A 26,487-nucleotide genomic window follows, 5' to 3' on the forward strand; every position below is an offset into this window, starting at 1 on the left:
CCCCAATAGCTGCCCTTCCAAAATCCATCCCTGAAGAAAACAAGCTTTAATCACCAGGAGCCAATCTTTATTGAACAACTACCATGTGCCACTACTTTCAAGTTATTTTAAAACTCTATAGCTAAATATCTTTGTAAGGAGAAAAGTTAACACTCAACAGGAAGCCTTCGTTTACTTGGTAAACATTTATTAAGCACCCACTGTCTGCAGAGTAGAGGCCAGGGTCTCGGGAACACAGTATCCTTCTGCGCGCAAGCAAGACAGCTGAAGACCTGTGACGTGGCCCTTGCAGTGAAGGGTGGGGAGCTTTTTAAAAATGCAGATCCCCAGGCTCTGCATACAAAGGAGGTCTCAGGAAGGATTAAGAAGCACTGGTCTACATCACCAGGGCTCAGGGGCACTCTAGTCTGACTAGACTTCGTGGATGTGCCCAAGGTCAGATAACCAGCAAATGGCTGAGTTGTATTTGAACCTAACTCTATTCTGACTGAAAGCCTATACTCTTTCTGTCCCTCCATGGCACTTACAGGAATGAGGCAAAGGCTTTTCAGGCTCCCTGAGGGTGATAGCTCAGAAGACCACATGTGCATAAGAGGCTCTGCTCACAAAAGGCATCAGGCAGCTATCGTTATGCTCCACTCACTAGTGGGTAAAATAAACTTCCTGTGACTCCTGCCTGACAGGGTTCTGGTTAGTCCCCACATTATGTCTCAGGCAACAAAGGAAAATTGGCAAGTTTATCTTTGTGCCCCCCGCCTCCCCAATTTTACCTGTTTCTCGCCCAATCCCTGAGGAGGGGCCTATTGCCCTCACGCTCTTCACCTTCACGCACACCAAGTAATACATGTCTGATGAATGAAAGCATGGTGCTTTGGAGGACCTAGTGCTTTCAAACAAAGAGGAGGAGTTTAGAGGAATGAAGTTAGTATCAGAGGCAGGAGCTAGGAAGGATTTGGAAGATAAGCTGAATTCTCCTTCATCACACTCGTATATAGGCTGTAAGTAGCACATTCAAGTCGATCCCATCGCTATCTGAAGAGAAGTAATAGGAATTCCAGGAGATGAGGTCATCAAGAGCCCCGCTGCTTCAGAGAGGCTCCTGAAGTACTTTCCACACCACTGTACCAGCCTCTCTGTACAAAGTCCTCCTTTTCACAGGGAACAATACGTATGTGTGTGCTTTTTCCAGAGATGGTAACCAATGGGCAGAATCCCTCAGAGTCTCTCTCTTTGGGTAAGTGAAGTTATAGACCTAGACAATGCTTTATTAGCATTCTAAACACCAGGACTGCCCTAACCTGCAGTAAACAAAATAAACAAAAGACGGTCTCCTGGTCCTCGCCCTACCCCCCCCACCACCACCACATCGCCTGATCATCATACAACAAGGACACCAATCATGGAATTTTCTTCTACTTATCAAAATCACTTGTAAGTTCAAAATTGTTCTGGCAAATACTTGAGATTAGTGGTGATGAAATATGGATAGATAGGTAGGTAAATAGATAGATAGATAGATAGATAGATAGATAGATAGATATTGACTTAGCTTAGATTTAGAGGTGGAATTTATTTGCTAAGAGAATACAGTGATGACCTGTAAATGTGACTCTAAGATTACATCAAGCCGGATTGTAATTTTCTGTATCCTGGGTACACAACTGAAGAAAGTCATTTTACAAGGCAGCATGATAAAGTAGACCAAAGACCTGGCTTTATCAGCTGTGTAGCTTTTCAAATTACTTGACATCCTTGAGTCTTGTTTTCTTCACTGATAAGATCAAAATTGTAAAACTTGCCTTGAAAAGTTTTTGTGAGGATTAGATGTAATATATACAAAGAGCCCAACAACGCCTGGGACAGAGAGGCTCAGAAATAGTTGTTGAACACATAAATAATAGATGCTCGATAAAGGTAGGTAGTTTTTATTATTTATTACAATGTTCATCATACTTTATAGGCTTTTAACCTGTCTACCCCATGTTCCTCAGGGATAATGAAAAAATTAATGGTTTCATTTTTAATTACAAGAGTAACCACATCAGTTGCAAAAATTGAAATCATATAAGAGTATAAATAAAAAGGGAAAGGCCCTACTCCAGAGCCCATACCTTAGAGGTAACCGCTGTTAACAGTTCAAGAGATATCCTTTCAGACCTTTTTCTAGGCCTGTGCAAATACATGATATAATTTCTAAACATGAGTTTGCACTATACACAGTGTTCTGCTACTTGAGTTTTTTGATGTAACATCTTGGACATCTTGCCAGACCTAGTATACTATTTGCATAGTCAGACTTTAATTTATGATACAAATATCCTCTTAATGGAAATCAGGTTATTTACTATTTTTTGTGGTTTCAGCTGTTTTGCAATGAACATCCTTATGTAAATACCCTCTTGGTGTATATCCTAGTTAATTTTCTAGGATAAACTTTTTGAGGAATGGCCACATTAAAGGGTACAGATATTAACTAGACTCCGCCATGTTGCAGGGAGAGTGTTATGGGCTGAATTGTGTCCCCACAAAATTCCTATGTTGAATCCCTAACCCCTAGTGCCTCAGCATGTGACGGTATTTGGAGATCGGCCATTAAAAGGGGGTACTAAATTTTATGAGGCCAGTAGGGTGGGTCCCTGTCCAATCTGATTCGTCTTCTTGTAAGAAGAGGGAGTTTGGACATACAAAAAGACACCAGGAATGGGCAGGCACAGAGGAAAGACCATGTGAAGACAGAGAGAGAAGGCAGTCACCTGCAAGCCGAGAAGGGAGATCTCAGGGGAACCCAAACCTGTGGACCTCCGGATCTTGGACTTCCAGCCAGAGAACCGAGAGAAAATTAATTTCTATTGTTTAAGCTACCCATGCTGAGGTCTTTTGTTACGGCAGCCCCAGCAAACTAATACTGCAGGGTTATTCTCCAAACGTCGCTGGCCCTTCTACCTTTAGCTGAAGACCAGGTGGTGTGAACAAGCTGTTCTGGCCGCTGCTCCCTACTTTCTTGATCCCAGACTCTTGCTGTCTCTTCCTTCATTGTCTTTACTTCCTTGCACATTACAATTTAGTTAATAAGGGGGCTCTTAATATGAACCTTGGGGAATTTCAAGGATTTTTGGATGTTTGTGAATAATTGGGTTTTTGATGTGCCTCATTTTGGCATGGCATGAAGATAACGGGAAAGTATTGACTGAGATATTTTCCTGAATTATCCTCTATTTTTACTATATGAACTAGGAAACATTGAGAAGAAAAATTTTCCCATACCATTTCTCTCACATTTCTTCCTCTGACTGATGAGAGTAAATAGCTCACCCTTTGTAGATTACATCCACTTCATTAGTCAGATTTTTAGATTAAGATAATGAATTCAGGGACGCCTGGGTGGCTCAGTGGGTTAAGCCGCTGCCTTCGGCTCAGGTCATGATCTCAGGGTCCTGGGATCGAGTCCCGCATCGGGCTCTCTGCTCAGCCGGGAGCCTGCTTCCCTCTCTCTCTGCCTGCCTCTCCGACTACTTGTGATTTCTCTCTGTCAAATAAATAAATAAAATCTTAAAAAAAAAAAAAAAGATAATGAATTCACCCTACATCAGTTTTGTGGTCAAGATTGCACTCTTTGAAACATATTCCCTCTCCCTGACCAACAGTCCTCCTTCGACCTTCATTATATCTGGGGTGTGTGCTTCTGCAAGGAGGAGGCAGGAAGGTAGCTTGAAGTCACTGGAAGATCTACATTCTGTTCCACGACCATCCCCAGTAACTGCCACATACTTGACATTCCTTTGATTTCCTGAAGAAGAATGACTCACCCAGAATCACAGAGACACAACAGATGGAATAATTGGTCTCAGGGTCTCCTAATACTTCTTTCTGCTGTCAGCAATTCTCTTTACTTGTAATGTGAATGGTGGTCTTCCTGGAGACTGCTGCATGTTGGTGACAATGGGAAAGGAAGAGGGAGAGGATCTGCCCGTGACTGAAAAAGAGGGCTTTCTTTTGTGAACTCTTCCTTCCCTGGTTTCTTTTCAATGTTCATGTTGGTTGCCCAAGCACCATAGGTCTGAGAAGTTTGTGCTTACATTTGCCTAACAGTTTAGTATATCTTAGGAAGCTATGAGTCAAGCCTGTCTCTTTTCTAGTATTGATTGAGAGGGAAAGAGAAGGGCAGGAAGGAGCTGGGCTGGGAGAAATAAAGGTGGTCCTGCCCTTTTTGCCCAGTCTTGTCAATGGCCGTGCCAACTGTGCCTCTCATTGCACTGGCAAGGAAGTGCCTCCAAAACCCCCAAATAAACCAACACAACATGGTGACACTAAAAACAAAATACACACGCAAAAAAAACAAAATCAAGAGAACAAACATAGAAATCTCTGCCATTTGAAATCTGGAAGGAAATTGTGTAAAAAAGGGTCCTCCCCCCGATATGTATATGTGCAATGGAAGTTGGGAATGAATTAAGGAGCAAATATAATTTTTTAAAAAAGATTTTATTTATTTATTTGACAGACAGAGATCACAATTAAGCAGAGAGGGAGGCGGAGAGAGAGGAAGGGAAGCAGGCTCTTCGCTCAGCAGAGTGCACAATGCGGGGCTTGATCCCAGGACACTGGGATCATGACCTGAGCCGAAGGCAGAGGCTTTAACCCACTGAGCCACACAGGCGCCCCTAAGGAGCAAATATAAAGGTAATATAATAATCACTTCCTAATTGCAACAATCAAGTTCTATTTTATTTTTGCCCCCCCCCTCCTTTTTGATGCTGTTTTTTCTATTCTATACAGTTTCCTAAGCCACATATGTTCCCTAAAAGTATGTGCTACTATTTCCAAAGCTATTTGGGTGCCTACTATAGGCAAGGTACTATGTTAGGTTTGCACAAGATAAAAAGATGGCTAAGATTTAGTCTATGCTCAGGTTCTGCAATTGCATAGTAAAAGTAATTCATAATCATGTTTTCTTACATATTTGCAAAAACAGCTAACTTTTACAAGAGAAACCATTTTAATTGTCTTGTACTCATCAATAGCATTTAAATGTCATTGACATTTAGCTCAAACCAAAAACATAATTTGAAATACTAAGCAATTAAATGAAGACTTATATCACAAAAAAGGATTTCAGAAGAGTTGGCTTACTAATGTGTTATAAATTGTAAAAGGGAAAGAAAGAGTTACACCCATGCCATATGGGAACTATGGAGCTATAAAGTAATTTATCATCTGTAATACATCTGTTTCATTTAATTCAAATTCTAACATTTATAATTCCAATAGTTGGTACTATGGTCTTTTACATGACATGAAAAAAATAATACTTGAACAAGTTCTTGAATTTGGTAGGTAACTGTTTAAAATTACAATGTCTCTTCCAACCCCTAAGATATTATATTCTATTAGGACACAAATGTAGCCTTTAGAATAGAACTCCTGAGGGAAATATGGGAAATATCTATAGTTCAACACTAGTTAATGCTGTATTACTCTCATTTTGAATGCGAAAGATGGCCATTATTTTGGTTTCATAAAATATGTTTGTTTATAGTAGTTGACTGGCAAAATGTTATCATTTGCTGCCAAATTTCTGGAAGCAAATCATGGAAAATAGAGTATTACCTAAAAACCATAAATCAGCTCAATCATGAATCCTCCCGTGAAATGGATCAAATCATGGGCAACAATCACAAACAGATGCAATTTTTTTAATCAGATGCTTAAGTATATCCTTAAAATAGGATCCAAACAATGTCAAATGATTGGAGGTATAATGTAGAAAGAGTCTAAGTTGTTGAGAGTCACACAAAGGAAGGAAGTAATGACATACTATTTTAACTATTACTAAGCATTTTGTCCTCCGCCCGTCAGTCTCCATGGTAATCCAGTGCAATTGCTCCACATAAAGTAAGCACATTAGTCTGGCAGAGGCATTTGCTTCCTCTCTGAATTTCCTGTTTTCCTAGATATGAGGTCTCTGAGGTGTGCCTTCAGGAAATAGTAACTCACTCAGCAGTCTGCTAGAAGAGTGATTTGGAGAGGGCAGGTTCCTACGGCTTGCTAAAACCATAGCTTTGTTCCAACCTACCATGTTCCATCTACATAAACTTAAGTTCAACTCAATTCACTTTCACTAACCTATTATACAGCAGGAGGCATTCAATCATTGCCAAAGTCAGCATATTAAGTCTAGTTGTTGAAGGCAGCTGGTTTCTCATAGAACCATGTTTCCCTACTTCCTGCATCAGTCAGGTTATGATTCAGTGGTAGGAAATGCCAAAGGGAGCTGGCAACAATGGCCCTTTCCATTTACAATAGAAATGGGATTTTTTCCCAGTGGTGTGCTCAATGGTATTTGTACCGCATAATCAGATCGGATGGCTTTACAAGGAGCTGATAGGCAAGAAAACCTCCAGGTAAATGGTTTCCTCTAGTCCCGCAGACCCAGAGGCAACTGTGCTGCCAGTCTGTTACTAGGGATTTCCCCAGAGGGAAGTGGGGCTCTCATCTGCATTGGAATGAATCTTCCAGGAGGGCCCTGGAATTTGAAAATTCCTTGAGCCTCCACTGATAAGTTGAGATAAATTAGGCCTCCCGGGGCAGTCTGGATCCAGACATCTTATTTCTGTGCTTTCTCCTCCACTCCCTTCTTGGCTGGGGGGAAAAAGAAAAACTCCTCCTTCTAAGGTAAAGAATTTAAGAATGGGAGCTATTTTGCTGCTTGTTTAAGTCTCTGGTCTTCAAGTTGCATGGTTCTTTCATTTTATCTTCTTTTGTTTTGTTATTACTACTGTGTCTTTTGGCTTCTCTTCCTCTGTGGGGTGAAGTTTGATCTTCACAAAGGAAGAGGAAGTATGAGGCTTGATGTTTTCTAATTTTTGTTATCAGGTGTTTAACCTTGTAAGTGTCATTTGACTTCCTGTACAATATGGATTCTTAAGTCTACAAGAGGGCTTGTCAATATCTCTTCCCTTTCATTTGCAGAATATTAACATTGTCGATTATTTTAGATTGGTCTCAGAACTTTTCCCTAATATCTACGCTATTTGATCAAGAATTTAACACTAGAATACACTGGGATCTTAGTTTTCAAATATTTAAAAGTTAAGCACAATATTTTAAGCCATACTTATCTTGATTCCCTGTGTTTTTATTTCATGATACTTAAATGAGGTTTTGTGCATGGCAGAATATTTCTCTTGATGAATGTCTTGAATTATGAGGCTTTATGTTCTAAGTTTATTTAAACAAAATATATTCTCATAATCATTCATACAAGACTGGTTTCGACTGTTGTGAACAAGTTATATGTTCTTAATTTTCACAAGAAATGAAGTTTTAGTTAGCCAGGGCTCTTTGGTTTCTAAATCATTTCTCAATCCTCTTCTACTGGACTTCAAGAGAGGAATAAAAACTCTCAAGGGGTTTTAGATATTTGGACATTACTGTTAATGGGAAATGTTGTGAATTGCCTAACCCACTTCACAAAATACACAACTGAAATCTCAAACTCCATCCCTACCACCTAAACTGACATGTTTGCTAAGTTTTGGCAATAATGAAAAGTGCTATCTCATTTTTACTGTCATGTTCTGAGTTGGGCCTCAAGAAAAACCTTTGTATTTAGACCTAATACCCTTGACTACTTCTTCTTGCATTAAAGGTAGAAGTACCTGAAAATTCTAAGAAAATGTCTAATCTTTTCACCAGACCAAATGTCTAACAAATGAGTATAGGATTCAGGACAACAGAGGAACAAATCTCCTCACCAGAGGTCTTGTGTATTGGAAAAGCATGAGCCTTTGAGTCATGTCTCAGTGTCTTAAAAATTCTTTCTGTTTTTTTGTTTTGTTTCTTAAAGATTATTTATTTGAGAGAATGAGAGAGAGAGAGAGTGTGTGTGTGTGTGTGTGTGTGTGTGCACGAGCTGGGGAGAGGGGCAGAGGCAGAAGCAAGCCTCTCGCTGAGGAGGGATCTCCATGATCAATGATCAGGCTAAATCTCAGGACCCAAGGTTCATGACCTGAGCTGAAGGCAGGATCACTACCCACAGAACCACCCAGTCACCCCAGGATCTCACAAATTCTAAGGGCTTGAGTAAATCACTTCACTTCTCTAAATGCTGGTTTCCTCATTTAAGAAATGAGGGTAGTATCTATTTCACAAAGCTGTTATATAGATTAAATTAGATTGATGTTAAATGACAGCTATAAAAATTCTCATCTTCAAATCAACCGTCAGTTTTGACTCAAGAAATATTTCCTGAATGAAGTGATGAGTACCATACCCTGTGGCAGATGCTGAGGATACACGGACAAACCAAGACAAGAGTCCCTGCACTTAAGGAGCTTAGACTCCAGTAGAAGAGACACGAATTTATAGTACTTCACTGTTAGTACCACCCTACTTGGGGGTGGTACTACTTTCTCCCTGCTAGGGGAAAATACAAGATACTATTGGGGATAAGTGGGTACCTTGCCCAATCTTGGGAGATCAGGAAAGGCTTTTAGAGAAAACGATGGCTATGCTGAGACTTCAAGGAGAAGCCAGGTGAAGAAAGCTAGTGGAAAATGAGACTGAAGTGTTCCCCATAGAGAAAACAGCAAGGCTTGTTGGAGTTTAGAGAGCAAGGGGATAGTAGGTTGACCAAAAATGAGGATCTGTATCACTTAAGTTTTCTGAGGGAAAGTTTGAAGAATTTATTTTATTTTTTTTTTTTTTAAGATTTTATTTATTTATTTGACAGAGAGAAATCACAAGTAGGCAGAGAGGCAGGCAGAGAGAGAGAGAGGAGGAAGCAGGCTCCCTGCTGAGCAGAGAGCCCGATGCGGGACTCGATCCCAGGACCCTGAGATCATGACCTGAGCCGAAGGCAGCGGCTTAACCACTGAGCCACCCAGGCGCCCAAGTTTGAAGAATTTAAACAGGGGACTGACATAGTTAAAGTTTAGAAAGGTTACTTTGGCTATGACATGAAGAATGAACTAGATTTGAACAAGGCACTGGGCAGAAAGGTTATTGCAGAGAGGTAGGCAAGAGATGATGTTGGCCTACCTAGAACAGTAGTAGTGGAGATGGAGAGAAATGGAGAGATTGGAGGTATACAAGAAGGAAAAATAGACAGGACTTTCTGGTGGTTGTAGGAGATGAGAGGAAGACATGGTGGGGCTGAGTATAATACTCATATTTCCGGGTTAGTCAATTGAGTTGATGATGGTACCATTTAGAAATAGGGAACATATAAGTGAGTATAATGAAAATGAGGACTTTAATTACAGCTGTATTGTTTTGAGATATCTTGGAATATTAGGACATGTATTCCTTTAAATATAAAATTGCATTTATAAATAAATTTAGGATACGTGTTTCAAGGACACATATATTTTCTCTTTTCTCAGTGGAGACATAAGACGACTATGCAGACTTCCCGAATTTAGAAGGACATTTGCCAAATACAATACAATGTCTATCAGGTCATGTACTTTGAAGACAGTCTGGTATGCAGGTTTGTAGGAAGGAGAGAACTGGACTAGAAATTTATATTTAGGAGTTATTAGTATATATATATGGTCACTGAAGCCTTGGAAATGAATGAGATCACCATGGCATAAAAAGTGAGATAGGAATAAACTGACCAGGACACAGTGATGAGGTGCATGGACATTTAAGTGACAGGCAGAAGATTGAAGTCCTGGAAGGAAGAATAAAGAAGCCAGAGATCTAGAAGGAACACTAGGTAAGTGGGTTTCAGAAAGCAAAAGATGTAAATGTGGCAGGCCATGGTCATGAGTATCAAATGCTACAGAGACACCGAGTAAAATAAGTAAAAGCGTCCACTAAAAAAAGGAACCCTCATCATTTTGGTGGGTATGCAAATTGGTGCAGCCACTGTGGTAGAGAATATGGCGTTTCCTCAAAATATTAAAAATAGAACTACGATATGATCCAGTAATTCCACTACTGGCTGTTTGTCCGAAGAGTATGAAAACACTAGCTCAAAAGGAATTATGCACCCCTATGTTTATTGCACCACTATTTACAATAACCAAGTTATGGAAGCAGCCCAAGTGTCCATCAACAGATGAATGGACAAAGAGATAAGGTATCAGTGGAGTGGTAGGGACAGAGCCCAGAAGCTTATTGAATAAATAATCCACTGAGTAAAGTTCCCGGGAAGGCAGGAGAAATGAGACTAGGCACAGAGAGAGGGGATACATATAGAAATGTATGCCGCAGATTTGGGGGGATACCTGATTCATTGTGATGTTTGAAAGGATAAATGTGGATGCAGGTAGGCTTATGAATATAGAAGCAGAAGTTGTTGGAGGTCCTCTCTGATTACTTTTATTTTTTGCTGATGATAGATGATGGAGGAGTGCCTGGGTGGCTCAGTTGGTTAAGCAGCTGCATTTGGCTCAGATTATGATCCTGGGATCCTGGGATCAAGCCCCAAGTGGTACCCCACATTGGGCTTCCTGCTCAGTGGGAAACCTTGTTCTCTCCTGCCTGGCATTCCCCCTGCTTTGTGCTTGCTGTCTGTCTCTCACTCATTCTTTGTCAAATAGATAAATAAAATCTTTTAAAAAATAAATAAATGAGGGGGGCGCGCCTGGGCGGCTCAGTGGGTTAAGCCTCTGCCTTTGGTGCAGGTCATGATCTCAGGGTCCTGGGATCTGACCCACATTATGCTCTCTGCTCAGCAGGAGCCTGCTTCCCCCTCTCTCTCTGGCTGCCTCTGTGCCTACTTGTCATCTCTCTCTCTCTGTCAAATAAATAAATAGAATCTTTTGGTTTGAAAAAAATTGAGAAAATCTGAAGTGGTTGTTGTGGAAAAGAGAGCTAACCACGCAAGCAAGTATTGTTTGGCAAAGTTGAAGGCTCATTGGAGGTTGGACACTGTAAATATGTGACCAAAACAATCTATATTGTCTATCTAGGATTTCAGGTCAGTTTTTTAAAAATCTGTTTTTGAATCAGAAGATTAAGGTCTAGACTATATTTTATTAGCAAGTATGATACTGCAGACAGTGCAAGAGAGATTATAAAACTAATACAATAATTCTCTTACTTTCTCCATCCCAACATAAAATTTATAATACACATGTGAGCATGTGCATGCATTCTGTCTCTCTCTCTCACACACACACACACACACACACACTTATATAACACTATTAGAACTCCTTATGGAGCAAGTTCTATAGGTTGTCATCATCTTGTTGCCTGTAACCTTCCACATAATTTTCAATGGAAAGTAATGAAGTTATTATTGTGTGGGGTGCAGTATGCTGGAGAGCATGAACAATCCTGAGGCAAACAACTTACAATTTCTATAAAGAATTTATCCATTTTCAGAGAGCAAAATAACAAAATTCCATTGAAAGATCCCCCTCAAAAACATATATTCGTAGAGATGGGAGGCAAAGATTATTATTATTTAGATTACCTTAAACAATAATAGTATTCAGGATAATTTTATATTTTAAAATGTGCTATATATAGGTAACATTCATTAAATATTTATTATGGACTAGGCACGTTTAACTTTCACAGAAACTCCATTAGGTAAGTATCACTCCCATTTATAGCTTAGGGAACTGGATTACAGAAAGGCTGAGTAACTTGTCTTTGGGTATATCCATTGCAAATGGCAGAACTGGGATTAGAACCCAGGCAGTTTGACTTCAGAGGTCACATGTTTAAATTCCTGCCTATGCTGCCTCTTCAAGGTGGGAATGTAATGATATTTCCTAAAGTAAAATGCCCTTTTGAAGTTTTGGAAAGTTAAACAATGACTGGTTGAAAAGATGAGTTGTTAAAAGACATGATGAGCAATTCAGTACAAGTAGAGACTAAGGAAAGAGTAGTTACCAAGACTCAAAATAAGGTGTTTCCTTAGATAAAATTTCCTTTATAAAAACAACAACAACAATCAAAACAAAACAAAAAAAACCTTGGAAACACTTCAATATATACAACAGACTACAGAAAATAATTACAATATAATACCCAAGTATTACATTCCCTTCTCTTCTTCTCAGGAAGGAATCACTATTCTGAATTTATCTATCACTTCTTTACATGATTTTCCGAATCTGATCTCAGATTTTGTTTTTAAATCTTTATTTATGATATACCATGTACATCTTTTTGCAATTTGCAGGTTTTTTTTTTTTTTTTGCTCGGCATTATGTTAATGAACGTTATCTAAATCAATACTAGTAGATTTAGTTAATTTCCGTTTAGTATTCCGTGTATGTCAGTTTGTCCAGTAGTGTAATTTAGTCATCTATTCTCCTGTAAGTGGGTATTTAAGCTGTTTCACTAATATAAGTAATGCTGCCATGAATATTCTTGCACGGACTCACAATAATTATTTATATATTACATATATTATGTAATATTCTATATTGAATGTATTTAATTCCTTAACATGCAGTTTAACAAGAAAGGTAATAACGTGCATGAACTATACAGCAAAGACAGGCATTAGTTTTCAAGAAGGGTATAACAGACCATGGGTTGTTCTGAGCAGAGCGAGGCTACTTTGACTATCGAGTGTTTGGGGGGGGGATACTCAAGGAAGGATCAAGCGACATTCATTATTATAGTATGACACCACACTCCAGTCTTTAATTATTCTTTCACTGTTATCCAATAGTTTTCACGTGTGTTCATTCATTTTCTCAACTAGAGTACAGCTCCACCATGAGGGAACCGAGAACCAACAAGGTGAGTTAACACGAGTGTGACCGTGAAGAGTCCGCAGTGGAAGCTGCAGCAGGCGACCTCTTGGCTGTGCCAACCTACCAGAAAGTGACAGCGCCAGGCGAATGTCAGGGCAACCAGGACCTAATCTCACTTTCCACCCCAAGAGTCTTGGAAGCTGAGGACACGAGGATGGATGGAGGCATAGACACCTGCTCAAAGTGTCTCTCCACTTTCACCCACAATGCCGCCAGGTCAGTAGCTGGGAACAGAGGCTTGAACGCTGCCCCCACCCAAAGAGCACCTTCCCAGTCTGGCCTCTGTTAACCGCGCCTCTTTGCTTTACGCCAAATCCGTAACCAGGCGCTAAGGCCAACCCGGCGGCTTCTGCAGCTCCAAAACCTGACGTGAAATTGCGCGGGGCAGCCCTGACAGAGGCCATCTTTAATTTGGGCAAAACCCCACCCTCATAGCTCACCGGCCACTCCCTCTCGTCGTCCCCAGGCTTTTCACCGACCAACGTAATGTGACTTAACCTTAAAGGCAGTGTTAAAGAAACACACATAGAGGCCTGACTATCCATGACCCTGGAGACGCCAAATCCCGCCAATATAAACATGGCGGCTAAGCCTGAGTAGCAAAAGTGCGCTGATGCCAGTGAAGTCATGTTCGAAATGGAGAGAGGCGTCTGGGCAGGGAGGGAGTAGTCTCGCGAGATCAAGGCTGGCGTCGGCTAGGCCCGGAAGCCTCGTCTGAAGGGGCGGGGGCGGAGGAGCGAGCGGGAGTCAGGCGAGAGTCCGCCTGCTGTCGCCTGCGTAAGCGGGGCAGCGACGCCGGGCGGCTACGCCGCGAAACCGGCGTAGGCGGCTTTGGAGAATCGGCGGGCTGCGCTGCGCCCGGGCTGGTCGCGGAGGGGGGAGGGGATGTCGGTCAGTGCGAGATCCGCTGCTGCTGAGGAGAGGAGCGTCAACAGCAGCACCATGGGTGAGTCTCAGCTTTGGGCCGCTGCGACTCAGGTTGGCGGCTCCGGACTTGGGGGGGCTCTGCGGCCGCCAGATCGAGCTGGGGAAACGCCTTCAGACGATGTGGGGAGCTGCGGCCGAAGGAGGTGGGGTGGGCCGGCGGCGGGCCCGGGGCGCGGTGGCGGCGGGCCCGGGGGGAGGGGAGAAAGCGGCGGTGACAGTTTGAATTGAATGTGAGGAGAGCAGAGGCGGCGGTATTTCCTGTGCCGCGGCCGACGGGCCGGGGGAGCGGGGAGACGTGACCAACGGCCTCGCCCGCCCCACCGAAGCGGCCCGAGCGGGGTCGTCTCCGCCCGGCCCGGCTTCCGCGGCCCTGTTTCCTCCGGTCCGCGGCCGCTGCACCCGCCGCGGAGCTCCCCTCGTGGGGAGTGGGCCTGGCGAGGAGGGTGGGGACGTGTGCGCGAGCCTGGCTGAGGGTGCTGTGTGGGCCGGCCCGCGAGGGTGGCGGCGGGGAGGGAGGAAGAAGGATGCAGCAGGCAGAAGCTGCGGTGGAGGCGGTGGAGGCTGCAGAGGCTCCGGCAGCCGTGTCGCCCCCTCGCTCCGCCTCCCCGCCTCTCGGGGTTTCCTTTCCCCAGGCGCGGCCCCGAAGGCCGGTGGATGGCGGGCGAGGCTTGAGTGCGGAGGCTAAGGAGCTGGTTTGCGCTTAATTTTTAGGAAAAAGAGGAAAGCGAAAGCCTGGGAAGGGCGCCCCCACCCCTCCCGAGGAGCGGAAAGGGTGGGAACGGGTCGCTGGAAAAGGGACGAGTTGGAAATACTGGTGATGTTTAAGGACATTAATTTTTGAACATATTTCAGTATTTTCAGTTATTCTCTTCTGAAGCCTTTTCATTTCCTTTCCTCCCCCACGTATTGGAAAAAGAACAAGGCCATTTCATTCACATTTTCCACTCCTGAGTTCCATTTCATACTTGTGTATAGTAGGAAATAAGCAACTAAGGTTTTTTCTAACGCATTTCCATTTGCTAAGTTACATTTTAAGAGTGCACTGTTTCAGATCTTTTATTTATTTATTTTTTAATATAGTGGAGGGAAAGAATATTTAACGTCCAGGTGTTGGCTTAGTTACTGAAGTAACTGGTGAGTTTGTGGTTAAAGTTAAACTTTAAGATTTATTTTAGTTTTGTTACTTTGATGGGATGGAAGAATACCTTCCTGAGTGCCCTTGAGAATCTAAATGAACATATAATCTAGACTGAGAAGTATTTTACTTGTTTTATGTATTTACGTGAGGCGTATAGTCAGTTGTCGTCGTTTCCCACTCCCCAAGTATATAAAAGCAAGTTGAGGAAGAAACTTTTTAGGCATTAAGTGTACAGGTACAGATGAAATTTATGGAATCCTGATAGACTGAAAGATGACTTAGCAGGATAAAAATTATTAAGCTAGTTACTGCTGCCCGGATCCCTTATTCCTCCAAATAGCAAGAGAAGGGGCTGGGGAAAGCAGGAAACTGTCTTTCATCTCACCCAGCTGTTCAGTGGGTGGGGCTAGAGGAGATAGGGTTGAGTGGAACTATGAAATAAATGTGGAAGCCACATAGATGGTGTGTATGGTAGTAGTGTGTTATTCTGTGATGGGACAACATGGTGGAGCCAAGCTCTCCTGATATAGTTTTAAAAATATCATACACCCTCTTAGGCTTGCAGAATGGAAGATCATAATTGATAATAGAAATTTATTTTTGTGTTTATATCAAATAGATTTTAATTTACAGAAAGGATATTTTTGTAATTTGGTTAAGAATTTTTAGTTTCTGGTTTTGATTTGGAGAAGGTTTTCAGTATATCAGCTACATGAAAGGTAGTGTTATCAATAGGTTGTTTCAGAAGTTCGTTGTAAAATTTGTTGCTTGCATTTGCACACTTTCCCACAGAAATAATCTTAAATAAGTGTATGCTAGAACTTCTGAGCTAGTCCATCACAGGGTAAGGCTCCTGACATGTTAGAGCGATTTAGAGGGTTAATGTTAACAACACAGACACACCGTGCACATAAAACTTGGGTAGGAGGAAGAGTTATATCTGTGGTTTTCAAGGTCTCAGTAATGGGGGTGGTCAGGTGACATAGACTATTCAGAGTGAAGATAGTGGAGAGTAGGTTGGCTTCAGACTTCTTGTTGATGATACACATACTCACTACAGATTCTATTCTAGGAATTGCCAGTAGGGTACTGTTCTATGGCTAAATTACCAGCTGAGGACCATGTCTTACATTCTGAGCTAATAAGCTCTCTGCAGTTTTTTGTTAGAGGGTGAAAAATTTTAACTTTAACATGTATGTATTTTACTGAATTTTGAGGCAAAACTAACTTTTTAAAAATGTGTGTGTTTTTCCTTGTAACTAAATCTGGACTGTAAATGACACTAAATTTATTGTGCCATGAAACTGATGTAGGAAATAAATGTGTTTTTGAGTAGAATTGTAAGGTAGCATGATTATGGGTTACACTTGCCAGATGAGACCATAGTGTTAAATGTAGACTATTGGTCTCTACAGCAGTGTTTTGCAGACTGCAGGTTGAGGTCTGTTAGTGGGTTTTGAAACCAATTTCATGGACATGTAATGATTTTTAAAAAGTAGGAAAGAAAGAGAAGATAGCAGTACATTGCACTTAGCATGAATTTTAGGCAGGGTTAAATTTTGTTTTGTATGTATTGTGTATTGGGTTGGGTTATAACATTTTTATTAAGAATTGTAGTCAAAACTGGAAAAACACATGGGGGATGTGCAGCATGGATGGGTCAAGTCAGAGGTCTTTAAACATTATGGTATAGTGTGGAGATCTTGGTCTGAAAAGGAGGATATTAAGATTTTATTTATTTATTTATTTGAGAGAGGGAGAGAGAGAGCGCACAACAGAGCATGAGCATGAGGGAGAAGACGGAGAAGCAGACTCCCCACTGAGCAGGGAGCCTATCATGGGGCTTGATTCCAGGACCCTGGGATCATAATCCGAGCTAAAAGTAGACACTTAACCAGCTCACCCACCCAGATGTGAGAAGTGAAGACTTTAAATGCTGTTAAGTCCATATGACTTTTTCTTATCTTGGATTTATTTATTCTGTGCTCCGTACATGAAATGTGGTTAGAGAGATCTGGACAAGACCCAGAGAAACCGAAAGAAGATAGTATTGTTTAGGGCCTCTACTCTAGACTTTGTGTACACACACACACACACACATGTATATGTATACATATATAATTTATAATATACTAATAAAATTATCATTTTAAAAATTTAATTAATTATTATTTTTTGTCTTGTCCATTTACATCATCAGAAATCAAGAGAGCCAAGTTTTGGGCATGAGCCTGAGGGAAGGGGGCCAAGGAGGCAGCTTGGTTTGCTTTCAATGTTGAAGGCTTTACGCCAGACATATAGGTCCGTTTGATTTGTGCTGGTCCAGTCCGGTTCTCCAGAGGTAGTATTACATATAGGGATTTGAGTTCAAAGTGATAACAGACAAATATAGTATAATGATTAAGAATATGGGCTTTGGTGTGAAGCAGACATGAGTTTAAATCCTGGCATTGCTTACTAGATATATCAGTTAGGATGCAGTTAGGATACTGCTTTTCAAACTGACAAAGGACCTTTTCTTTCCTGTTTCTTTTGAAATTTCTAATCCATTGTTGACTGATACTATTGCAAAAACTACTGCAAATTTTTTTTTTAAATGAAGATGAATTTAAAGAAGGGGAAGTACAGTCTGAATGTTTTTTCAATCCCAACAGACAAATTTATTTTGCTATAAAAGTTTTCATTTCTGTTAAAATTTAGTTTCTATACTTCTGTGATATAATCCGATAAACAGTTCAGACTGGCTCACTGGTCCACACACCACATTTTAAATAGCACTGGGTTAGACTATGCTGCAGTAAGTAGCCCTAAAAAATCTAAGTGAAGGTAGCTAAAGATGAGGTTTTGCCTGTCATTCTAAAGTTTATGTACTTTATTGAGGCAAGTGTCTCTTAACTTCAAAAGTACCTTCAAAAGGCTGAGGAGAGTTAATAAGTATCCCCTGAGGCTGGGGAGAGTAAATAAGTAGGAGAGTAAATAAATAACCTTGAAGTTGTTTCTGTTCACATTATTTTGAATTAAAAAAAATCTTATTCATGTTACATTTACATTTTATTTGTTTTCCTTTCATGCAGTGTAAAGAGGTTTTCTCCCTCCTTCTTCCCCACCAGTCTGGAAGTAAAAATTGATTTTCCTGAAGAGGTGACATGTAAATTCTGTTCTGTATACCTTTGGGGTCACAACTGAGTACTTTTGGTAGCTTCATTTGAGAGGGGAGGCTCCAGGTCAGAATTTTTCAAATTTGACACTATTGTAGTTTGGAGTTCTATAATTGTTTGGGGGGCTTTTCTTTGCATTGTACAATGTTTATCAGCATCCCTGGCTTCTACCCACTAGATGCCAATAGCACTCTCCCAGTTGTGACAAAAAAAAATATGTTTGCAGGCCTTGCCAAATGTCATGGGGTGAGGGGGAGAGGAGAGAATCACCCCAGATTGAGAGCCACTGTGCCAGGTGATGGAGAAGCCTTTGAAGAATCATAGGAAACAGAAGAAGGAAGTCTTTCTTAATCAGCTAGTCCATAATTCTTCCTCTTAGAGCTCTCACCATATTTCTCAAAATTGGTAATCAGAATCACCTAGGTAGCGTGTGTGTGTGTGTATGTGTTCGTACGTCAGTTTATAATTTAATTCATGAATTTCTGTAAATGTGATCATTAGTTAACTGGATGCATAACATTATGCTAGGTCAGTATTTTCCATAGCATAATTGATAAACCTCATGCATCAGGATCAACCACAGCCTCTTGTTGAAAATGCGGATTAGTTCCCACCACACATGCAAAGATTCACAGTCTCTGAGAGGGTCCCAGGAATCTGCACTTTTTAAAATGCTTTCCAAATTAAGTAACTTTTTTGAGGTGAGGTATAGCTTTCATACAAAAAATGCACAGTTAAGTGTTCAGTTCATTGGATTTTGACAATTATATACACCTTGTAGCTTTTATTCCAATCAAGATAAAGAACATTTTTGGGGTGCCTGGGTGCTTTAATCCTTAAGTGTTTGACTCTTGGTTTTGACTCTGGTCATGATCTCAGGGTTGTCAGATTGCCCTGCAGAGGGCTCTGTGCTCAGCAAGGAGTCTGCTTGAGATTCTCTGCCTCTGCCTGCCCCCCTCAACGTGCTCTTGCTCTCTCAAATAAATAAAATAAATCATTTTTTTAAAGATAAATGACATTTCCATTACCCTAGCATTTCTTTCTTTTCTTTTTTAAGGTTTTATTTATTTATTTTGAGAGAGAGAGAGAGAAAGAGAAGGCATTGGGGGTGGGGAAGAGGCAGAGGAAGAGGGAGAAACAGACTCCCAGCTAAGCTGGGAGCCCAGTGCAGAGCTTGATCCCAGGACCCTGAGATCATGACCTGAGCCTAAAGTAGATTCTTAACAGACTGAGACACCCAGGCACCCCCACCCTAGAGTTTCTTGTGCCCTTGTGCCATTATTGCTCTGCTGGCCTGATTTCTAATGTCCATCGGTGAGTTTTTAAAAAATTTTTTTAAAAAGAAACAGCTTCATTGAGTAAGATGTGATTCACAGGCAGTGGACTCATTTAAAGTGGTTTTTCTGGGTAGCTCTTTAAAGTCTTTCCCCCCTAACTTGTTTATTGTGAAAGATTTGAAATGTAAAGAAAACATGAAACAATAGTAAAATGATCATCTTGGTACTTTTAAAAGCATACAGATTGTAGTAGTCTTCCAGGGTTTCATAAGCAGTAGGCTTGGGATAAGGCCTTGATTGTTTTTCAGAATAATTAAAAGAATTTTTTCCAGTTTTACTTTGTAAAATATATTTGAAATATTCCTGCAGTGGCAATTTGAGATTTTTGTAAATGTAACAAATACTCAACTGCTAACAAAGTGTCAGACACTGCAAAATAGTAGCAATCAAGAAAGCTATGGCCCATGGCCTTATGGATGTTACTTAGTGTTTGTGTTTTCATTTCTGAAAGTGCTTTTTATTATGTGTGTTTTTTTAAAAAAGATTTTATTTATTTATTTGACACAGATTACAAGTAGGCAGAGCAGCAGGCAAAGAGAGGGGGAAGCAGGCTCCCTGCTGAGCAGAGAGCCCGAAGTGGGGCTTGATCCCAGGACCCTGAGATCATGACTGAGCGGAAGGCAGAGGCTTAACCCACTGAGCCACCCAGACGCCCCGCTGGGGGTGTTCATATTGTCAAATAGGTAACACAATCACTTGGTTTAGAGTTCAGAAGGTTAAAAAGAGATATGTAGTGAAAGCTTTCTATTCCTATCCTCAAGTAACCCAGTTTCCTCCTCAGGCAACCCATTTAACAGTTTCTTTTATGTTTCTTCTGGAGGTGATTTTTACATATACAAGCAAAAAAAACATACCTCCCTCCTTTCCCCACCCATGATAACATCAGACACACATTCTTCCTCACCTTTTAATTTTTCCCACTTAGTGTATCTTAGGTTATTCCATATCAGTACATGAAGAGCATTCTTATTCTTTTATATAGCTGTATAATCCCATTATAGGTAGGCTATGATTTAACATGTCCCTTTCTGATAAGACATTCATTTTCAGTATTTTGCTATTATAAACTATATGAGTAACTTGGGACATTGATTATTTCACATGTGTTGGTAAATCAGAGCTCCTGAACCCTTTGACACAAGACATTATCAGATAAAGTTGTAGTATTGATGTTAAGTCATTACTAGCTTAGGACTTCACCACTCAAGTTAATTCATTAGCAAACATGTCTTGTGCCTTGTGCTGTGTGATGGGCACTGGTGATACTGAGTTAAGTGCTGTGACAGTCGAGATAGAAGGTGATTAAGAGCTTAAGTTCTGGAGTTAGACCTGGATTCGCATGTCTAAATCTTAACTGAATCTTGGGCAAATAACAGAATTTTGCCTTCTCTTCTGTAAAGTGGGAATCACAAAGTTATTAGATAATTAAATGAGAATTAGATGATAACGTGGCAAGTTCTTAGCCTCATATAGTGAGCAGATGGTAGCTTTAAAAAAAAAAAGTTACCATGGGGCGCCTGGGTGGCTTAGTCAGTTGAACATCTGACTCTTGGTTTCCACTTGGGTCTCAGAGTCATGGGATTGGTCCCTGTGTTGTCGAACTCAAGTCTACTTGAGGTTCTCTTTCCCTCTCCCTCCCACTTGTGTTCCTTCTCTCTCTCTTTCTCTAAAAGAAATGAATAAATCTTAAAAAAAAAAAAAAGTTATCAGACTATATGGCCATTATTTATTTTTCTGCCTTTATTTTTAAGTTTCCTAAAGTCAAGGATTGTGTTTTGTTCACTTATCCCTACCTGGCATTTACTTAGTAAATCATTTGTGATATAATTTAAAGGTATGTAGAGCATACAGTGAAAATATAGAGCAGGATACCTTTTCTAAATTGGAAAAGGTAAATCTTTAAAGGTAAATAGGAGTGATTAGACAGAGGAGGAGGAAGGATATTTATTGTAGGCTGAGAACTCGTGGTAATTTATGGAACTAGACTCATAAGTAGAGATCTGGTGTCCTGTACTGAGTATTTAAAAAAAAAAATCTTTATTGAAGGATTTTAAAAGAAGAATGGTAACCATGAACATCATGATGGTAATTGCAGTAGGAATAGCTAGAACACCAAGGTGGGGCCAGTGAATTGAGGGAGGTTAACAAAGCAGTCCTAGGACTAAAATATGAAGGACAAGGGCACCTGGGTGGCTCAGTCGGTTAAGCATCTGTCTTTGGCTTGGGTCATGATCCCAGGATCCTGGGATCAAGCACCATGTCAGATCTCTGCTCATTGGGGAATCTGCTGCTCTCTGCCCACTCCCTTCCTGTCGCATACTTACCGCTCTCAAATGCATAAATAAAATCCTTTAAAAAAAAAATAAAAAAAAAAGATGAAGGACAGAACTAGAATAGTGTTAAAGGACATGAAGTGTAGGGGATGGTTGTGAGGGGATGTTGGTGGGGAGTAATGAATCCAGTGTCTGAACCTGAGTACATGGGTGATTAGTAGGTATCATATATTGAAAGAGGTAATTTAGAACATGAAATTGAGAGGACTGGAGAACATCTAAGTCTGCATGTCTGGTAATCTTAATACTAGGAGAGACCTTTAGGATGGGAAACAAAAATTTTAAGATTATTGTGAATTTATTCATTTGTGCTTTGAGTTTTTATATTTACTAATGAAATCCACCATATTGATCAAAAGCTATACTGTAGTCTGGTTAATAAATTTGTTGGTACTTTCTTTTTTTTTTTTTCTTTTTTAAGAGTTGGGGAGAGGGACAGAGGTAAAGGGAGAGAGAGAATCTTAAGCAGGCTCCACCGCCTGTGGAGAACTATTGCAGGGCTAGATCTTAAAACCCTGATATCATGACCTGAGTGGAATAGTTGGATGATTAACCGACTGAGCCACCCAGGCGCTCCTTTTGATACTATTTTTTTAAGACTTGGTATTTGTGGTTTGGTGAGCAGTGTTGAAGGAAATTGGAATAAAATGATTTGTGTGAAACTTCAGTGTCCTTCAAAGTTAGACAGACTGAGGTCATCAATTTCTTAAGTACTACTAACATGTTTACTTATTTAAACTTTCTACTGTTGTATTTCATAGCATAAGCTCTTTCACATTAAGGGTCACACTAGTGTTTCTTTACATGAGTAACATTTTGTATCCTTAATGTTCAAATTGTTCTATACAGATTATAATTAGTTTTTTTCTTTATGGGGAAGATTCTGGTATGTGTTGTTAATTTCAGAGACTACTGTAAATACTTAGTGTGAGATCATTATTTGTGTAAGAGGAGGCAGAATCTTCATAGTAATTTTATCTTAGTGCTTTCTGTTTATGCTATTATTAAAGTAACCAGGGTAATACATGTAGCATTGTAAAAATTTGTTACATGTAGCATTCTGGGATGTGAGGTGATCTATATAAAGAAATTTTTTTTAGTAATGAATGAATCATTTTTAATTTTAAGAAGTTTTAATAGAGATGCTTAGTTGATCTTATGATGAATTTGAACAAATTAACCAGGAGGAAAAAAACCATTAAATTATTTCAATTGCTGATGGTTAATTTTTGTTCTTTCTTAATTATATATATTTTTTCATGGTTTTAATTAGTGGTATATTAGTGATTAGTGGTTCTTAACGCTGGTCAGACATTGAAAACACTTTCAGTGCTTAACACCTTTGGAAGCTTAGTTCACTAGGTATGAGGTGGGGCTCAGAAATTTGCATTTTAAGTATTTTAGATAATTTTGATCAGCAACCAGAGTTGATAAGCTCTGGTGTGAATTATATATTATGAGGTAATATAAATAAAAGTACTCTGTAAACTCTTAAATTTTATACAAAACCAGGATATTATTCACTTACTATTTAATATAGTTTTTGGTATATTATTTGACATAGTATTTTGGTAGATTAATCTATATGCAGGTTATTTTAATATGTATTTAGTGTTCCAATGTTGATATCCTGATTTGTACAGCTATTTTGTTATTTTGAGACATTTTGTAGTTTCAATATTTTAGAATTGTAAGCATTACTTTAAAGAATATCTTTAAAGATTTTTATTAATTGATTTGACAGACAGAGATCACAAGTAGGCAGAGAGGCAGGCAGAGAGGGAGGGAAGCAGGCTCCCCGCTGAGCAGAGAGCCCCATGTGGGGCTGGATCCCAGGACCCTGGGACCATGACCTGAGCTGAAGGCAGAGGCTTTAATCCACTGAGGCACCCAGGTGCCCCAAGAATATCTTTAAATAGACCTCTTCTGCCTTCCTGTTATTTTCCTTGTTAGTTCAGTCCCTTAAACTTGTTTTCATTTACATTTCTAACATTATTGGAGAGAGGTATTTGTTATGTATAAACTGATTGGCTTCCCCGCTTTCAGTGGAATATACTGAACTTGTGAATGTCACCTTCAGGAACATTTGATTTTATGCTCTGAGTTAGGGGGCTATTAAATAATGCAATATGTGAGTAGTTTTTTTTTTTTTAACAATGTATAGCTTTTCACCTGTTTCTCTCATGGATATACCTACCTTCTTTCCTTGAAGTCTGTAGCTATCTAGTTTACTGTTACAAATCTCTGTGTTTTAGTTGCTCAGTTTTTATTTCTTGGTTCATTTCTTTATTGAAGGTCTGCTATCTGTTAAGCATTAAGTTAGATTTCCATTTCTGGTTCCCAGCTATATTCTGTAGAATTGATATGCTGAGTGGAAAGGCAAGAAATTTATGTGGAAGTGATTCCTGTTCAATAGGTATTTAAAATAATGTGCAAATAGAAAAGAAGTGCAAAAGTTCTTCATATAGTTACTGTATGATTTGCAAAGACCTTACTTCTCAAAGGACGCCTTGTAGTCTGTTCGTTTTCTTGTTGCTGAGAAGGGTAAATTGAGTAAGTATTTGTCTAGTGTAAGTTTGGAGACATGAGAACTTCGCAGGAAGGGATGAAATTGGTGATCCTAGATAGAACTGTAGTCAGTCCTGTTTTGGGATTTGTGTTAGAATATTAAAGTTGATCTAATCCAATACGACTAGGAGTTACTTTATGAGATGCTTAATTCAGCTGTGAGAAAGATAACTGGAATGACTTAACTGGCAAGAGGACCCATCAAAAATACTTAAATTTTTGTTTGACCATGGTGCTGTGCTGTTAAAATGATAATTACACAGATGTAATTTTTTTTTTCGAATTTTGGAATAATTTTAGACTTGTTGAAAGGTTGCAGCCCCTAACTTCTTGAAAATTAAATATTTCGTCAACGTGGAGGAAATGCAGAAACAATACCACAAACATGCAAATACAACATGATATATGAGGTAAATGCACCGGTAGCAGTAGTGCTGGCCAGGACTAAGGGAATTAAGAAAGCAGGTTTATGCTTGATAGAAAAACCTTTAATTGAAATCTTTGTTGAAAGTGTTTGGGTAGGGCTGGGAGGGTCTATTGTTTTTTAATTGAAGGATGGGTATTCTAAGTATAGTTAGTCATTAGTGGATTCCATGTAACAAATTAAAAGCATGATTCTTATCCCCTACTTCTAGACTGTGGCCTGGGTATCTGTTTTTATCAAGCTCCCCAGATGTTTCAGATTACAGCCAAGTTTGGGAATCACTTATCTGTAAGATAAAAGTCCAGAGTCCTTAATAATAGCTGTCATCTATTGCACAACCACTTCAATGACCATCATTTATTATACTCATTGTATGTGAAGTGCCAAATATTTCATATATACCTTGCAACAGTCTCGCAAAGATTTATCCTGGTCTAAGGCTCAGAAAGATTAATTTACCCACCAGAGTGTATTTCTAAGTTACAGCAGGTATTGGAATTCAGATTTCTTGCTGTATTTATAATGCTTTATTATTCTCTTATGTGTTCTGTCATTAAAAATTTAGGCAGTCATTTTGAGATATCCTTGGTTGGACTTTTTTCTTCTACCCAGGTTGAGTCATACTCTTCGTATTTTTGCCTCTCCTTATGCTGTTCTTAGCTACCTTGAAGTCCCATCCATCCATTAAGGAAGGTCCAGCTAAAAACTACTCATTCAGGGAACCTTTTCCCAGTTATCTGAGTCTTCGATGATCCTTCCCTTTTCTTGAACTCATAGCACAGTCAACTTTTTATGTATTATCAGTTATTGTTCATGTTTAATAGTATATTGTTAGGGTAATATTTGCAGTATTGTCATGTGTGGCATGCTTTTTTGAGCTCCCTACTGCTCTTTAGCTTTATTGTATATATAGTACTGATCTTGAATAGAATTCTTTTTTATAATGAAATGCAAGTTGAAGGCTTTGGTTATGGGTTAAAGTTAGAATTTGTAGTTTTGAGATATCATATTATTTGGTTACTTCAGTAGCTCATTAAAGCAGACTTAAAATCTTTGGTTTTAGAGTAAATTTTTAAACGTGCAGATATATTTATCATAATTTATGAATAATTTCAACAGCAGTATAATTTGGTTTGCAGTACAATTTTTTTTAAAGGTTTATTTGAGAGAGCACAGTTGGGGAAGGGAAGAGGGAGAGAGAGAATCTCAAGCAGACTCTCCACGGAGCATGGAGCCAGCAGCCTCAGGGCTTGATTCCAAGAACCTGAGATCATGACCTGAGCTGAAATCAGGAGTCTGATGGTCAACTAACTGAGCCACCCCGGCAATACAATTTTTAGAAAGTACTTTCTTAGAAACTATATTACTCTGCTAGGGCTGTCATACCACAGATTGGGTGAATATCACATTGGGTGGTTCAAACAACAGACTTTTATTTTCTCACAGTTCTGGAGGCTTGAAGTCCAAGGTCAGGGTGTGATCAGGTTTGGTTTCTTGTGAACGGGTTCTTCCTGGCTTGTAGACAGCTGCCTTAAGAGTGTGTCCTCACACATGGCATTTCCTATGTTCATGGAGAGTGAGTGAGATGCCTTAGGTGTCTGTTCCTCTTTTTATAAGGGCAGCGATTGGATGTGATTGAGGCTCTACTGTAAGGACCTCCTCCTTTAACCTCAATTACTTCTTTAAATGCCTTATCTTCAAATATAGTCACATCCTCATTAGAACTTCAACATATTAACACATTAGAACTTCAACATATTAACACAATAGAACTTCAACATATTAACACAATAGAATCCATAAGATGAATTGATTTTCTATGAATTGATTTTGTAATGTAGATAAGCTATAGAAAAATTTTTATAAAATGG

General features: G+C 39.7%; 1 protein-coding gene across 2 annotated transcripts in view; it reads left to right on the forward strand.

The window, feature by feature from the left end:
- The first annotated feature begins 13,475 nt into the window (after nucleotides 1–13,475).
- The window catches only part of SEPTIN7 (septin 7), a 110,191-nt gene continuing 97,179 nt past the window's right edge, over nucleotides 13,476–26,487 (forward strand). Inside the window, exon 1 of one of the 2 annotated variants that reach the window (XM_059171552.1) lies at nucleotides 13,476–13,677. In XM_059171552.1, coding sequence (XP_059027535.1) covers nucleotides 13,617–13,677 — 61 coding nt within the window. In that variant the 5' untranslated portion in view covers nucleotides 13,476–13,616. The other variant, XM_059171551.1, reaches the window with a different exon arrangement.

This window comes from Mustela lutreola, chromosome 4, assembly GCF_030435805.1.
Source record: "Mustela lutreola isolate mMusLut2 chromosome 4, mMusLut2.pri, whole genome shotgun sequence".
In the NCBI taxonomy this organism is placed as follows: domain Eukaryota; kingdom Metazoa; phylum Chordata; class Mammalia; order Carnivora; family Mustelidae; genus Mustela; species Mustela lutreola.